This window comes from Macaca nemestrina, chromosome 11 (genome assembly GCF_043159975.1).
Source record: "Macaca nemestrina isolate mMacNem1 chromosome 11, mMacNem.hap1, whole genome shotgun sequence".
In the NCBI taxonomy this organism is placed as follows: Eukaryota; Metazoa; Chordata; class Mammalia; order Primates; family Cercopithecidae; genus Macaca; species Macaca nemestrina.
The window spans coordinates 10,132,877-10,149,807 of NC_092135.1; the positions used below are offsets into that span (position 1 = coordinate 10,132,877).

General features: G+C 56.4%; 1 protein-coding gene across 1 annotated transcript in view; it reads right to left on the bottom strand.

The window, feature by feature from the left end:
• The window catches only part of LOC105492465 (GLI family zinc finger 2), a 260,604-nt gene that overhangs the window by 36,159 nt on the left and 207,514 nt on the right, over window positions 1-16,931 (bottom strand). The window contains exons 4-5 of the mRNA XM_011759629.3: window positions 7,832-8,034; window positions 3,845-4,030 (exon numbers count right to left, since the gene is read on the bottom strand). Coding sequence (XP_011757931.2) covers window positions 3,845-4,030; window positions 7,832-8,034 — 389 coding nt within the window. The remainder of the gene's footprint in view (window positions 1-3,844; window positions 4,031-7,831; window positions 8,035-16,931) is intronic.

Genomic DNA, 16,931 nt, shown 5'->3' on the forward strand with positions numbered 1-16,931 from the left:
ATGCTTCCCGGCTACCCCCGCGTCCTGAAGCCAGATGTGTTCCCAAGGCGGAGGCGGAGAAGGCACGGCGGGTGGGGTGTGATGAGTTAACCAGCAGCCGCTGGAGGGCTGGGAGCTCTCGCGCCCACTGCTGAGCTCACCTCTGCGCTCCTCTGCTGCTTCCCAGAGATGCTCAGCCCCAGGGGCTGCCAAATGCTGAGTGCCTGGAAGGCAACACCACTCCCAGCCCCTTCCAGCCCCCTGTGAGCCAACAGCGACGTTCCTCGAGTGCTTCCTTCCTTAGCTGGAGCGTATCTTTCCATTCCAGGGTCTTTTCTAAGTGCCATTCACTCATTCACTTACTCACCCAACAACACAGAGGACCCGCTCCTTGCCAGATGTGCTCCCAGACCTGGCGCGGCCGGCCATCTGGCCATATGTAAGGAGATGTCCCAGCCAGTTCCAATTGGGGGCACCTTGAGTCCCACTAGCACAGTGGAGCTAGTTGGTGGCTTGAGAGGCCTGGAGCTGGATTCTTGTGGGGTCTCAGGAGAAGGCCTAGGGCCCCATGCATAGGACACTGTGCAGGGACGAGCTCAGGGAGGTATCTGGGGACCTGCAGGTGGGGCAGTGCATGGCAAGACCACAGTGCAGGTGGGGAGAGAGGAGCTGGAGAGGAAGGCCTCTAGATGGGGGTTCTAAAGTCTGAATTTTATCCTGAGGGGGCTAGAAGTGGCACGGACTGATCACAGGATGGCAGAGAGGATAAAGATGGGAATGCTGGATGAGCACCAGCCATGGAGCAGTGCTATGAGGGTGACATGTCACTGGCTGGCCCGGGAAGGGTGACACAACACACTTGGAGGCCTGGGGGACAGGATGGGAGATGGCAAGGAAAAGGTCTGGGAAGACCTGGACCTGGGTTTAGGCAGCAGATGGACAGAGCTGCCTACAATGAAGACACAGAATCCTGCAAGAGGGAGTGGATTTAAAGAGGGAAAGATATACTGGTGGAACGAGACCTGCACCAGCATTATTCCAGCACCTGCTGTATGCCAGGCACTGGGCCAGGCTCACACGTGCCATCTCAGTCAATGTGTTTAATCCACACAGCTCGCAGGGCTTGGGCTCACCACTCCACAGCCCTTCAGTCCTGTCACCACCTCTGAGCCCAGCTACCACAGGGAGGACACCGTGCAGCCAGGCCTGACCCAGGGCTGCCCTGGCGCTCACTGTACTACTTCTCCCCTCTGGCTCTGGCCCAGCTGCTCTGGGCTGAGCCCAAGTTCACCTGGCCTGGCTGGCCCTCCCTGGGGCCAGGGCTCACGGTTGGTCAGGTGCATGTGCTGCTGGAAACTGCATCCCAGGGAAGGGCAGACGGTGCTGGTAACAAACAGAGCGAGGCCTGGGGCAAGCCTAGATGTTGGGGAGCCCATTGGCTCATCTTAGAGTAAGGAGCGTATTTCTAGCCTCAGAAGGTGGCTAAGGGAGTTACATGGAAGAATGTGTGTAAATGTACAGAACAGAAGCAGTCTGCATTCCAATTCACTGTCTCTCATGCGTGCACATACACACACACACACTTACACACACACAGCATACGCTCATGCTGCAAATCACTGGATGACTCCTGGCTGCCTGGTTTAGCCTTTCCTGCCCTGTGGGGACACCTGCCTCATCTTACCTCTCTTGGCCATGGTTTCTCTGCCTCGTCCACTTTCCTATTGCCCTGGTGCCACCCTCAGGCCCTTGGAAGAGGGGTCCTGCTTGGAAGAAGCTGACATTTGGGTGTGACAATTTGCACATGATCCTTCATGTACTCGGTTGCTGCTATTTGGTTTCTAATATTGGCAAGGAGCGTGTCTAGCACACAACTTTCTCTCAGCACCTCTGACACCCCACTGTGGCTTGTGGGAGTACCATGTAGGGCTGCTGAGAGGAGAGGGGAACAGGGCACACGGGCGTGTGTGTACTCAGAGGGACGTCGATGTCCTGCAGAGCCGAGAGGTGTTGTTGAACACCTGGATGGTGTGCTTAATCCTGGACTAAACACCATGCTGGGCAAGGCAAGGAAGAACGGAACACACACAGGGACCAAATTCTGGTGGCATCACTGAGGCATGTTATGGCCTCCCATCAGGGCCTGGCGAGGACCACATCCAGGGGGCCAGCATCAGAGGTCAGCCGCCCTCTTCTCAGCAAAACTCTTCCTGGGAAGCAGAAGATGCTCAAGATAGCTGAGGAGCCATATGAGGTGGCTCTGTATGTATGAGGTGGGCCAGGCAAAGAATGAAGTAGGAGCCAGAGGAGGGAGCTGTCCCAGTGACTGAAGGGGGCAGGGGAAAGCGAAGGAGGAGGCTTCCAGAGAGACTTCCTGGAGGAGGCGAGATTTCAGCCAGGCCTTAGGGAAGTGAAGGGCTCCCCTGGAACAGAGCCCTGGGGGAGGGTCGGGGTGACCAAAGCCAGCAGCCCACCCTGAATCTCATGGCCCTTCCTGGTCCCACGTGACTTCCCACCAGCCAATCCCCAACCTGCTACAGGCTGAACGGCCCTGCAGACACCAGGGCTGCCCCTGCAGGACAGTCTCCCTGCCGTGGGCTATCAGGGAGTGAAACCACCACCCCAGGCAGTGCTCGAGGAGGCTGGCTCTTCGGGAGGCGCCTGCCTGTCCCTGGCGGTGGCTTCCGGCTCTACTGGCTGCCCTGTGTCCCTGTGTGCCACTGGCCAGGGCTCCAGGGCCTGCAGGTGGAGTGGCACTGACTAGGGGATGAGAGGGGGTGCTGAGCCTGCCACCCCCTCCACTATTCCTTGAGACAGGCTCCATGCTGATCCCAGGGCTCACGGTCAGAGGGTCACAGGTGTCCCTGTGAAAGCAGCTGTGAGGATGGCATTTGGCGGGTGGGAAGGACTTCGTGTCTAACAGACACCAAAAGCAACATCTACCCAGGATACCTGACTTCCCTCCCTTCTATGAGGGCCCCACCTATAGCCTCCCAGCTCAGTACTACTCCATCCTTCAAATGCTCAGGCCCGAGACCCTGTGGTCAACTTCAACTCCCTTCTTTCTCTCAACTCTATATTCTAGCTGGGGGCACATCCTGTGGTTCTACCTTCACGGTCTTCCCGAGACCTGGCCCCTTCTCCCCACCTCTACTAACTGGACCTCCTGCCTCCATCTTGCCCCCAAATCAATTCTCACATGAGCACGGAAGGAGGTTCCTTGTGTGAGTCAGTCAGCTCTCTTTTCTCCTCTGCCCAGCCTCATCTCCAGTGAAAGCCAGTCTTTTCTGAGGAGCACTGGTTGGCAAGACCCCACCTGGAAACTCTGGCCTCACCCCCACTCCCACTCCTCACGGCTGGCACTGGCCTCCTGGCTGTTTCTTGAGCTCGGCAGGCCCACTGCTGCCTCAGGCCCTTTGCACTGCAGTTTCCTCTGCCTGGAGCACTTGCCCCCAGATGTCAACTTCCCAGTGAGGCTTCTTCTGACTTCCCCATTCCAAACTGCACCCCACTCACCCAGTGCTCACTCCCCTGCCCCTGCTTTGTTTCCCCGGTCCATTTATAATGGGCTGCTTTCATATGTAATTCCTAGAGCTGCTTAGCATCTGTTTCTCCCCATCACACTGTAAGTTCCAGCTTCGTTTGCTGTGGTGTCTGCGATGCTTACGATGTTTCCTGGCCCGTGGTGACTCAGTAAGTGTTGTCCAAAGATTCAGTGTCAGTGGACAGCCATTCTGCAAGGCATCGGGGTACAGCCCGACCTCTCCTTAAGGGCCCTCGTCCCCAAAAGAAACAGCGAGTGACCTTCTCAGCCTCAAGAGGGGACCGCTAGCCCCATCCTCAGCCCCTTGGGGCCGTCACTCACCGTCCACTGGGTTGAGGTAGTCGTGGAGATGGGGTGCGCTGGCAGCACCCCCGCTCTGCATCAGCAGGTCCCCGTAGGGTGCGGGGTGGCCTGCCACGAGGGTCATCTGGTGGTAATAGTCTGAGGGGGTGGTGCCTGGAGCAGGAAGGCCGAACAGTCCCCTCTCCTTAAGGTGCTCCTGGGCCACTGTGGGCAGAGGGGAGAGAAAGAAGCCGTCAGAACCTGGCACTGGCTGCGCCTTTTCCTGCCCAAAAAAAAAAAAAAAAAGAAAAAAGCAAAGAGAAATGCACACCTGGTGTGGGGGGTTCTCTCCTGGGCACTTTCACCCCGTTGCCCCACTGTCTGCACTGTGCCGGGCCTGGGCCTGGCTGGCATGAGCTGCAGTGTTGCTGCTGAAGGAGGCCCAACTCCGCCCTCTGTACTCCCCCATTTCATCAGATTCATAAACAATCTTCCCCTACTCTGCTTCCATGCCCCTCAGAATCCCAGAGCCCCAGGTCAACAGGATCCATAGTCCAGCAGAGTCTTCAAAGTTAAAAGAAGGTGCAAACAGAGGCACCTCGGCGGCACGCGGCTGGGCCAGGTCAATCTGTGCCTGAACATTCAGGGTGAGATCCCTGCCAGGGCACCAGGCCTGGCCAGATAAAGCTCCTGGCCTGCACACATCCTTATCCCTGCAGCGCAGAGCCTCGGGGCTGTCTGCTTCAACCCTGAGGTCAGCCCTGCCCAGGGCTCAGGAAAGAGGCAGCGAGGATGACATTCAGAGCATCTGAGGGAGGCTGGCCCTCAACAGGATGATGTCAGGAAACAAATGGGAGCTTGGAAACCTAGCACCGCCATCGAGAGTCCACAGGTGTGCAAAGAGGGCAGTCTGAATCCAGGAAACAAGCTCCTAACCACTGTGCAGTGCAGCCTTTCTGTTAGCAGTCTCAACACATTCCAAAAGAGCTCTCTCATGTGCTTTGCAGAGAGAGGAGACCGGGCCATGGAAGCCGCCATCCTCCTCTGCCTCCTTCTCGCCATCTCCTGTTGCATCTCCCAAGAGTTCAGGCCTCCTGCCAGGCTGATCGCCCACAGGCTCTGCCTCCATTGTGCATGCCCAAAGTTCCCTCCCCTACTCCTTGCTGCCTACCCGACTTCCCTCAAAACCTTCCCTGGAGATCCCATTTGACCCCAGTCACACATAGTCTGGCCAACGCTGCCTCGGATCGCCGATGACCTTCCAAACCTCACGCGGCAGGCTCTGGGGCTGGTACCGAGCAGGGCACACAGGACTCGAATTCAGACCTCCTGCCAGCTGCTCTTGAGCCTAATCTGCCATCTTTGGTCACTTAGTAGCCCAAGGGCTGATGAGGCCTCGGAGTATCTGGTCTACTTCCTGTGGGAGCCAGGGCCATGCAAATTAGCCGGGTCCCATCTATGTCGCGGGGCTGTGGGTGGGTACGTGGGTGTTCCAGGAGCTACCTCAGTGTCTATCTTGAACTCATGCATAGATAGCATGGTGCTCCATTGGTCAAAGGCCTCTCGTCCAGGGGCAGCTCTGTCTCACCACCCCCAGCTCCTTTTTAAATTTCTTTTTTAGAGACAGGATCTCACTCTGTTGCCCAAGCTGAAGTGCAGTGGTGCGCTCTGAGCTCACTGCAGCCTTGAACTCCTGGGCTCAAGTGATCCTCCCACCTGGCCTCCCAAAGTCCGGAGATTACAGGCATGAGACACTGTGCCCAGCCCACCCAGCTCTTCATGGGCGACACTGCAGTCAGTGGAATACAGTGTCCCTGGTTCCTGAGCATCTCCAGGAGGGTGCTTTGTTCCTTCCTCCCACAGACATCTCTCATGGCTCCGGCCCTGGGAGAGCAGCCAGGTTCCATCTGCCTCTTCCCTGGAAGCCCTGTTACCATGTGTATTAGTTTCCCGGGGTAAATGCTGTAATAGATCAGCATAAACTTGGTGTTAACTGTTGTTAAAACAGCAGAACTTTATTCTCTCACAGTTCTGGAGGCCAGAAATCTGAAACTGAGGTGCTGACCGGGTCGCGCTCCCTCCAGAGGCTTAAGGGGAAGATGGTTGCTGGCCTCTTCCAGCTTCTGTTGGTTGCCAGCTTCCTGCTTGTGGCCATGTTACTCCCATCTGTGCCTCTGCCTTCATATCGCCTTCTCCTCTGGGACTCTGTGTGTGTCCCTGGACGGGCGTGAATGTGTCTGCCTTCTCTGTCTGTCTCTTGTAAGGACACCAGTTAGTGGATTTAGGGCCTGTGTGGATCATCTGGGATGATCTCTTTAGCTTAAGAGACCTAACTTAATGACATGTGCAAAGACCGCTTTTCCAAATGAGGGAATGCCCACAGGTTTGGGGGTTAGGCTGTGGACCTGTGTTTTGGGTGGCACCCCTCAGCTGCCATACTAGGTGTGAGCATCAACCTGTCGTTCAGGAGTAGTATGAAGGGACGCCAGCCTGGTCATTGTCCGAGGGAACCAAGGCTGGGGAGTTGACAGTGTTAGTGTGAGCCAGGCAGAATCTGGAACGTGAGCTGTGTCCTCTCGCTCTTGGTCAGCCCGTCATGGACGGGGCAGGGTGGCTCACGCCTGTAATCCCAGCACTGGGACCTCAGGAGTGATGTGGACAGGGCTGGGCCCACTGTCCACAAGACAGCAGCCGGGCGTAGAGGCAGCACAGGCCTCAGGGCACCCCAGCTTGGTCACGGCCACACAGGGGACACACGCAGAGTTCAGGGCTGACTTCTGACTTTGAGGGGCCATTTCAGAATGGTGCCACATTCCGGCTAGCCATTTTCAAGCCCCCTGGCTACAACCATTTGCCTTGTTTGGTTTCTATTCGGTGAGGACCAGGCAAAGGGGAAACCTCCATGCCAGGAAGATGAGTCAACGCTTCACGGAGGCTTTCTGCACATTTGAAAACTGGAAGCCTCCTTTTCATCGTGAGATTCCAGCCTGCACATTCTCAGAGCCAGGCCTCTGCTTCAACTCATGGTCACACCCACCAGTTGGAAGAGGATCCATTCCTCTGGGGGAGAATGCTGGTAGTGATAAGAGACTCACTGGGACCACATTTCCCAGAGCCTCTGCCCATGGGGCTCTCAAGTTCAAGTTGCAGATGTCCTCTAGCCTGAGAGGTCAAGTCTCAGCTTCGTGTATTCTGAGAAGACGCACTGGGTTGCTTTCAAGGATAGGGACAATGAGTGGCGAGCAGCACTGTCAGGGGTGGCACAGGGCCATGCCACACTATGGGTGGGGTTGCACTTCCCAGGGAGACGGCATGGGTGGGACTGGCCCCCAAATGTCTGGGTTACTAATATGTGTCTGCATGTGTCTGTCGGTGGGGTGGGTGGGGACTAGAAGTATAAAATTTTAGATCTGCTTCATACATATAAAGACATATTTGTACCATGTGACCCTGCCCTTTTCTGGCTGAAATTAGTCACACCAGGGGTGGCCATCTGATCTCTGAGCCGGGCCAATCAATTTTCTCTGTCAAGCATCTGAACTGAGAGACACAATGCCACAGCTTCCTCCCCGGAGCCCCAGGGCCTGGACTGCCACTTGGAGGCCTCTTGTGTTAACCCGCAAGGGGTAGATCTAACAGAGACGCAGGCAGCAGCCAGCCCACTCCACCTTCCTTCTGCATGAGACACCCCAACACAACATCCCCTTTCCTAACACCAGCTCCTGCAGACTTTGGTTGGTTACAACCAGTGGTTCTCAGCTACACAGGACCTACCTGGATAGCCCCTTACTGTTATTATTACGGTAAATCATATATGGTTTGCATGCAAAAGAGTGCTTACCAAGTGCTCTTTAATGAGCATAAAAACCAAAAACCTGTTGTTTGGAAGTAGTGTGAAGGAACGCCAGCCTGGTCACTGTTCAAGGAGACCAAGGCTGGGGAGTTGACAGTGTTAGTGCGAGAGAGGCTGGCTGTGCCCTGCCCCAATGCCCTAGCTACCCCTTCCCATCCCCAGACCCTACTCACCGTCAGCGGGGCTGAGGCCCCTGGCCGCAGAGATCATGGAAAGCGTAGGGCTGCTGTGCACAGAACGGAGGTAGTGCTCCATGTGGGGGTTCACGTACGGGTGGGGGGCGTTGAAGGGGGACTCCCCAGGGCCAGCCGGGTGCGGGGAAAGCCGGATCAAGGAGATGTCAGAGATGACAGGGCTGCCGCTCAGGGCGGGGGGCCTGCAGAGACAATGGACAGCCGTCTAAGAAGGAGGACACAGAGGGGACCCCACCAAGACCCCAAAACCGACATGGACAGTCCTTGTCTCTCCTGGAAAGACTTTCCAGAACAACCTGCACTTATTATTTGCTACACCGACATCCCCTGGTCATCTGTGAATTAGAGTCCGAACTCTCAAGCATCAGCCAGCGAATGCAGACTGAAAGCTCCAGGCTGGTGCGTGCGCCCACCCGCCAGTCCCACGCTGGAGAATGGACCTCGCACCCGCGACTGGACTTGCTGGAGCACAGGCACACCTGGCCGCCCACACGTCACAGTTGCACTGTGGCTTCCCCAGTGCCTCCTCGAGGCCGGGCACAGGCCTGTGTGCTAGAAACATGTATGAAAAAAGAATATGAAAATACGAATACCACAGGTAAAACGCAAAGAGCTCATACTGCTAACAGGATATGTGAAAAAGACAGGGGGATCAGGAGATGCCCTGCAAGTGGAGAATTTCTGGCTTCAGTTGGATGGTTGGTTGTTGGTGTGACCAGCTCGGCCTCAGGGTGAGGATTCAAGGCGAGTTTTGAAATTGGTGAGCCCCAACTAAAATCTTGGAATATCTCCTCGCCATGGAATTCCTCCTAGCGCTAACAAAGCCACCCTTCTCAGATGCCCCAACAGTCAGGTGTGCATTTGGCTTGGTGCTCCTGGCTTGGGCTGGCATGGCCAGGGTCCACCCTCATGTCCCCCAATCTGCCCACCAAGAGTCATGGAATCCACTCAATGTGACCTCGGGCCCTTATGTCAGGTCTGTTGACCTGGGGCCTCTACACAGCTGTAGGTGTATTTTGAGGTCATCATTTCCAAAACTCACTCATTAAAGATGAATCAGACTTTACGGTGAAACAGCTGCGAAACCACAGCTAAGTCACCAGCAACCACATTTACCAAGATTTCATTTTGATTTCTTCAGTCCATAATTTGACATTGTGCAAAGAAAAGAGAGTGTGTTAGAGTCAGACAAGCCTGGGTTAGAATCCCAGCCGAATCACACCGTAACCTCTCCGAGCCTCAGTTTCCTCATCTGCGGAACTCGGATCACAGTAGTGTCTTTTTCATAGGGTTGTCGTGAGGATGAAAGTCCCCAGAACTGTGCCAGAGACACGGCAGGCAGTCATGAAAGGAGAACTGCTGTTACAGGGTTAGAACCACACTTTGAGGGCTAACCCAGCAGTGCCCGGGAGGCCCTCACAGTTTTCACACTGGATTGTCGCTGGACGTGTGAAAGGGCACTGCTGGGATCGGTTATTTCAGGGAGGAAATGATTTGTCTGTTGGCTGAGCAGACCAGAGATAATTACTGATCATGCTCAATAGTGCATGAAAACTAGGCTTACAGTACAGTACAAACCAGGACCCAAACAGGTGACATCCAGATGTCCTCACATCTGGGTTTCACAAACTTCCCCCTGGGAGGCCGCTGCGCCGGGCCTGGAGGGAGTCTTCCACGGCCTGGTTGTCTAGCTTCAGCAGACGTGACTGCTCTGCTCATGTAGATCCCATGAACCTGCTTCTGTCTTTTTGCCTACGCCAATCCTTGGCCTCCAATGCCTTCCTGCACCCTATACTGTGGCGGCAAACTCCTCATCCCTGTCAGCCCAGCAGGTGGCACCCTCCCTGAAGCCCCTTTTCTTGCCTCAAGATCCCTTCTCTCTGCTCCCCTAGGGAGCACTGTTCCAGGCTCAGGCTGACAGGTGCATCTCCCAGGTTCCCGGGCTCTGCCTGGGAGCAGGGCATGTCTGAGGCACTTCTGCATGCTCAGCACCGGCAAGGAACTGGCGCCATGCAGGTGCTCAGAGGTACCTTCAGAATCAGTGACAGCCACATGTCTGTGTGCCAGCCACTGAGCACCATGGGAGGGAGACTGTGGAATAAGTCACAAGTCGCAACCTCAAGGTGTTCTCACTCACAGCCTGCCTGTAGAGGTGGGTGCCTATGCATGGGAACGGCATGAAATGTGGGGGGCTTAACAGATAGCTTTAGCCTAGGAAGGGGCTGCTATGTGTGCCCGGGAGAGGAGAAGTGGGGCTAGGCTGAGGCATCCCTGGTTCAGGGCAGGTCCTGTGGGCTCCGGCCTGTGACTGCAGCAGGATGACACTCACATCCTGCCATGGGATGTGCGGGTTGTGAAGAGAAGGCTCTGGGACATCACCTCTGTGTGGCTCCTGGGGGCGGACCTGGGCTGAAGGATACAAGTTCTGGAAGGCTGAGTGCGGCTCAGCAGAACGTAGGGTGTCTACAGGCTGGGAGAATAGCTGAGGTGCCTCCTGTCCTGACTCCTCGGTCCTCCCCAGACACTCCAGGCAGAGCAGGTTCCCAGAGTCTGCAGGATGCCAGCCAGGGTTTGAGGTCACAGTAGCCTGTGATCAGATGCCGGTGGCCCTAGGTGGCTTTCTTAGGTCCCAGGAATGCCAGCCTCCCTGGCACCAGGGTTACCCTGTGGGGTGTGTCAACCACAGCTGAGTCCCCCTGTGAAAGCCAGTGATCACATGGGGATTTCAAGCTACATGGTGAGGCCACACTGCAGGCCCAGTCTGGCCAAGGTGACCCAGATCCCACTGGCCAGGTGAGCCTCCCCTGAGAGGCCTGGAGTGAGGTGTTGTCACGGCCACATGCACACCACTGTCTGGGGCTGCCATGGAGGCAGCTGGGCCTAAAGGTGGCAGGTGGGGCCTGGGTCACACATGGAGGAACTGGGACTTGCGTCTCCACAGTGCAGCTGCCACGGTTCGGGGAAGGTAGACTCCACCTCCCCCTTCCCACCGCGTGCATCACCAAGGGAATCAGGAGCCCAGGTGTAGCCCAGGGTGGCCTCTTCCTCTCTCAGGCCCTGGGCTCTGTAGGGATGTCCAGGGGTCTCTGCAGGGGCGCCTGGACTATATCCTCACGGCAGCCCCCATGAAGTAAGCATCGGCTGTGTGCCCCACAGGTGGGTATGGAAAAATGGCACCAACCACTGCACTTGACCACGAGCACACTGCGTCGACAGGGGAGTCACTCTCCACGCTGTGCGGCCAGTGAGAGGCAAGCAGGAGGCCCCTCCAGCGGGCCTCACTCCCGGGCTGGGACTCCCTCATCCAGGCGCTGCCTGCCCCATCAGCACCGCTGTCCAGGACTGCCTGTTCCCTTGGTGTGACCAGACAGGAAACTGGGAGAGGCCACTGTCCTACCCTAGAACAGGTTCTATCAGGGGCAGTGGAGAGACAGGCCAGCCCCACAACAGGTTCAACTCAAGGGTACGGAGCAACCCTTGCTCTTCCCCTGTGCCAGGGAAGGCTGCAGTGCCAGGCCTGGAAGAGGGGGATCTGAGCCACAGAGCCATCCCCCGGAGACAGATACAAATGCTACCAAGATGCAGCGGGGTGGGGCAGGACACTGCACCTGGCACTGCCTGTCCCCTCGAGGGCGCTGGCTCACTAATCCTTCCCGCTTAGCTGTGTGGCCTCAGCCAGAATGCTGCTCCTCTCTGGTGCCTCACCAGGGTAGAGTGAAAAGACCAGGGCTGGGCACCTGGTAGGGGCTTTATATACATTAACTCCCTTTCCTTCCCTCCTCAGCAACAAGCCAACTTGGAATATAGAGTGTCTGCTGGCTGGGGAACCCAGGGCACACAATACCTGAGACAACAGGCCCATTGGCCAATGTAGCCATCAGTGACTGTCTAGACAGTTCCTCCAGGAAGCCTCCCGTGATGTCTCTTTTGCATAGGGCCAGTAAGATCACAGCCATGCTCTTATGTGGCATCTCCCCAGGGTAGGGCTGACTGTGTGCCAGCCATCGGCAGGGCACATGCACATATTTCCTTTATGAATTCAAATAAAACATTCACAACGCAGGCACTTCATGCCCATCTTGCAGATGGGAACACCCTCAGATAGGCCAGGTCCCTTGGCCAAGGGTGCTCAGATAGCAGGTGGTAGAACCATCACCAACCCAGAGGGGGCTGGGCTGGAGCCCCTGCCTGTGCCCTGGCAGGGAAGTGGGTGTTCCTGATGACGCTGGTTGGTGGCGAGCAGGGCTCAGGGTGTGGGCAGGATCAGGGAGGCCAGGAGAGCTTTCTCCCAATTGTTTCAGCTCCTTCTCTGTCTCCGGTCCCCACCCCACCCCTACCTGGTCGTCACACACAATCCCACCCTGCTCTGGTTGGGAGCTGGAACCCCCCACCCCACTGTGCTGTGATGACCGCTAAGGATCCAGGGGCACACATGTTCCCAGAGGTGGTCATTTTGACAGACCAAACACAGCCCGAGGAACGGGCCAGAACAGGCAGAACTGCCAGCATCACACAACATGTGGGGCCTGAGGGCGCTTCCCAGCAGCCCTGAAACACGCCAGCATTGCCAAACCACACAGCAGATCCTTCAGGGTCCAGCGCCCCTCTTTCTTGGACAATTGCCCCCATCCCAGGCTGCAGCTGAGGGTCTCATCATGCTGGGTGTTGCCAGCGCTGGTGAACAGACGACCGAGCCGTGGAGACTTCACCAGGAAAGGCGACTACTGGTGAAGTCCGAGCCACCGCTTCAGGCCGACCCCAGCAGCAACCTCCCTTTCTTCTTCCATTTCCACACTGCTGTACTGCAGGCACTAAGCCTTGGTGTGAGCCGTGGCCAACCAGGCCTTGAATTCTGATAGCTGGGCAGAGACTCAAAGAGACAACCTTTAGGATGGGAGGAGGAGCCAACTGCATGAGCTCAATTTAAAAGATGGCCACAGTCTCCTACATCACAGATACACATGGGCACACCCTCACACACTCCCATGGCACAATCAACCAGCGGCACAGCCAGGCCTTCTGCAGGACTCTCAGCTCAGGACACTGCTCCTATGCATTGCCTTCTCCCCTCAGTCCAGCTCTGAGCTCATCTGAGCCACCAGTTGTTCCTTCTTATATTTGTTCACACTCCCAACAGGGCTGTGCCTAATGACCTGCAGGGAGCTCAGAGCCCAGGGGGAAAGAGGCAGCCCCATGAAATCAGGTACTTACCGGGCAGTATGATAAGGGCTCCAGCAGAGGAGTGATTCTCTAACTCTGCCCGGAAGTGTGCAGGAAGGCTTCTCAGAGAAGACGAGATTAGGGCTGGGTCTTGAGGGATGAACAGGAGTTCACGAGGTAGTGCATTACCAACAAAGGAAGCAGCATGTGCAAAGAAAGGCTGGAGCACAAAGCTGTGTGGTGTGTGTGTGTGTGTGTGTGTGTGTGTGTGTGTGTGTATGAAAGTTATGCCTGAGGGACAGGGCACAGCTCACAGAGTGCTTTGGGCTGGGTCTATATTGAACCCACTTCCTTTCTGCTGCTCTGGGCAGGGGACACGTGACCTGAGCCCAGCTGATCAACGTATCCCATATCGCTAGTACTGTGATCAGTTCAGAGACGGGCATGTGCCCAAGACAGCAGCTTTGGCTAGAGTCTTTGGTTCTCTGTCTGCAAGGGTTGCTGAGCTGGTAGGGTGCAAGCCTGGGGCTGCTGGAGGCCATCAGAGGAGAGCCCAAGAAGGAAGATGACACAGAGAACAACAGAGCTGAGAGATGAAGAGCCAGTGTCTTGATTTGAGCCCCTCTGCCTAAAGCTAGCATCCTTGGCCTTCTCAGTTATGTAAGCTAAAACATTTGTTTGTTTGTTTGAATCACTTGGAGTTAAGTTTTTATGTCTCAGGGAACTGCCAAGGCCTGTCAAGGCAGGCTTTGACCCACACAGCCTCCCACTGCCCAGAATGATCCCGGGCCTGGCACCCTGCAAGGCAGACCCCAGCCATAGCTGCTCGGACCTGTCCATCCACCCACCCGCAGAACCGGAAAGGGTCCCTGGACATCCTGCCCACAGTGGCCGAGGCTGGAGGGTGCAGCTGGGCATGTCCTTCTGTGTCTGGGCATGAGGCACAGCAGCGGACTCTGGGTAAGTAGAACAACCAATCAAAGCCCCTCCTCCTTGTGTGTGTGTGTGTGTGTGTGTGTGTGTGTGTGTGTGTGTGTGTGTGTGCTGTGCACGTGTTAGTGACCAGCGGCAGCAGCAACAAAGAGCAGGAGCCCGGCCTCGCGGCTGACTCTGCCGCAGTGGAGGATGTGCTTCTTCCCGATGCTGGTTCTGGCCTGCTGGCCATGATTGGGTCCTTGCCCCAGGAGGCTGTGGGCAGAGCCAGGAAAGGCCTCTCCTTAGCAGGATCCTTCCTCTTCCCTCTCTCCTTCCCTCCCTAGTGGGAGATCCCTGGCAAAGCCCTTGGATGGGACTTCAGGACCAGGTCCAAGGGTTAGCATGGTGGCGAGGGGAAGTAAGGAAGAATGGAAGTAAGGAAGAGGAGAAAAGGGAGAACGGACAAAGTAGACTGAGGTGTCACTGGACGGCTGCTGTGTTAACCCTGTGGATGCTGCCACAGGGACGCTGCTGCTGCTGACAAAGTCGTCAGCATTTGCAAAACACCTGCTATGTGCAATACATCCAGCAAGCCTGCAAGGCAGATTTCATTATCTCCATTTTACAGACCAGGAAACTGAGACTCAAGGAAGTCATGTGACTTGCCCACGGCTGCAGAGCTAGAGGTGGCAGAGCCGGAGTGGAGGCCAGCCTCTCTGCATCTGTGAAGTCGGATCGGGCACGCTGACATCTCTAATGGTCCACCCAGATGCAGGCTGGTGCTGGCTCCGCCCTTGCTGTCTCAGTTCTCGAGAAGGTTGGCTTGGTGGTCCCCTGGCAGGCAAAACTTCAGCTGGTCCCCAAGGTGACTCTGGGGCAGTGCAGGCTGAGGGGGCCACCCCCACTGGTAAGCAGAACCTGGACCCTGAAGTCACAGATCTCGGTCTGAATCACGGCTTTGGTGCGGTTGCAGCCTCAGTGCTATGTGCCCTGAGCCTCAGGATCCCTTGCCTGCAGGTGGGGCAGCTCTGAGGTAGGATGAGCCAAGCATGGAAAGCATGAAGTGTAGCACCAGGCACTTAGTAGGTGCTCAATTAGTGCTCATCCCTGTCATCTAGCAGAAGAGCAAATGGAAGCAGCTCAGAGAGTGGGGTAGACCCAGCCCACACCTTTCAGCATCAAATCCTAGGACCTTCCCCATCTGCTGCTGTGAGATTTTTGGTGGGAGAGAAAAGAAGAGGTCAAGGTAATGAGCACCCTGCACAGCCACGTGTCACTCAGCATGCAGCTGGCTGGGCCTAAGTGAGCATGCCAGACCCTCAGAGTGGGTGCTCCCCTGGGAGCGAGAATGACGGGGGATGTGTACCTGGAGGGTGTGTAGCTTCTGCCTGAGAAACGAGTAAGACTTTGAGGGCTGGGGAGAAGGGAGGGCGTCTGGCCTGAGCACTGCCTAAGCCAAGGTGCGGGGGCAAGAACCGGCGTGTTCCTCAAGGTGTGAGAGAAAGCGAAGGAAGTGCAGGGATTGGGGCCCCCACGCCCCAGCCTTGGTGCCTGTTTGGAGAAGCTGAACAATGTGGAGCTGAGGGCTGCTGACTCACCCAGACTCAGCACCAGTCATCAGGGTGGGCTGTCCCACTAGGGGGTCGGAGCCAGAGGAGGAGCCCACCCTTGGCATGCCAGAGATGGCTTTGCTCTGAGATCTGTGCTGGTCATTGGGGCCAGACACAGGCAGGAACAGGTCCTTCGTGTCCCATTTAACAGACAGCACTGCTGAGTCCCAAAGCACCAGTGGCATGGCCATGGTGAGGCCAGCGGCAGCAGCAGGTGGGAACACAGGAACTTGGGTGCCCCCAGACTGGTCCAAGGGCTGTTGCTGATGAAGAGAAAAGGAGGTCCAGTCACTTGGGGGTATGAGCCTACAAACCTCACCACGTGCCTGCTTCTCGGGGTGATTTATGACCTCAGTGGCAGCAGGTGAAGGGCCACAATCCCATGTGGCGAGGGCCTGCCTCTTCCCTCTGTGTCCTGTACGCCACTCTCTGGTCCTTGGCACAGGCCATGCTTGCCCCTCACAGCTTTGCCCCTTGATGTCTGCACCTCCAGTCATGCCCTTTCCCTCTTCATCCCTTAACCCAGTTAACCCCTGTTCTCCTCCCAGAGGTGCCAGCTCAGGGACCTCTCACCCAAGGCGCTCCCTAGCCCCAGGTCAAGGTCAGGATCCTCCTGCGGTGCTTCTGCGTTCGGTGGCTCCTTCCCCTGACCTGAGCACGTCCATCTCAGCTGATGACCAGATGTCCTCAGCTTCGAGCTCACGTGCGCCCTGTCTCCTGTATCCGTTTCTGTTCACTTGCTGGCCCTGTACCTGGCCCTGCACATGCCAGGGACATAGAGCATGCTCAAATACATGTCTGTTGAATGAATGAAGGAAGGAAGGAAGGAAGGAATGAATGAATGAATGAACAAAGCAGGTAGTGTGTCCAGAGAAGAGCACAGACACTACTGCGGAAGACGTGGGTCCCAGCTCAGCTCAGCTCACTCCTGCCTGGGAGCATGCATGTGCCCTCACTGAACGGTTATAATAGTGATCTTACAAATCTGTCTGAGGAGCAGAGGGAAGGCATGTGGGGGGCTCATGAGATCTCCCAGAGATATGTTCATGTTGTGCCCCCGGAACCTGTGAACGAGAACTTACTGGGGACTGGGCAGATGTGGTTAAGGCAAGGATTTGGAGATGAGGAGATTATGGGCCACCTGGGTGGGTCCTACATGCCATCATGGGGTCTTTTTAAGACAGCAGAGTAAGATCGGAGACACAGACGATGAGATGGCCATGCAACAGGGAGACAGAGACTACACGGACATGGCCAGGAGCCGAGGAATGCTGGCAGCACCAGAAGCTGGGAGAGGCAAGGGCGGAGTCTCCGCTGGGGGCCTCTGAGGGCGCACGGCCTGGTGACACCTCGATCTTGGTCCAGTGATACTGATTTTGGACTTCTGACCTCCA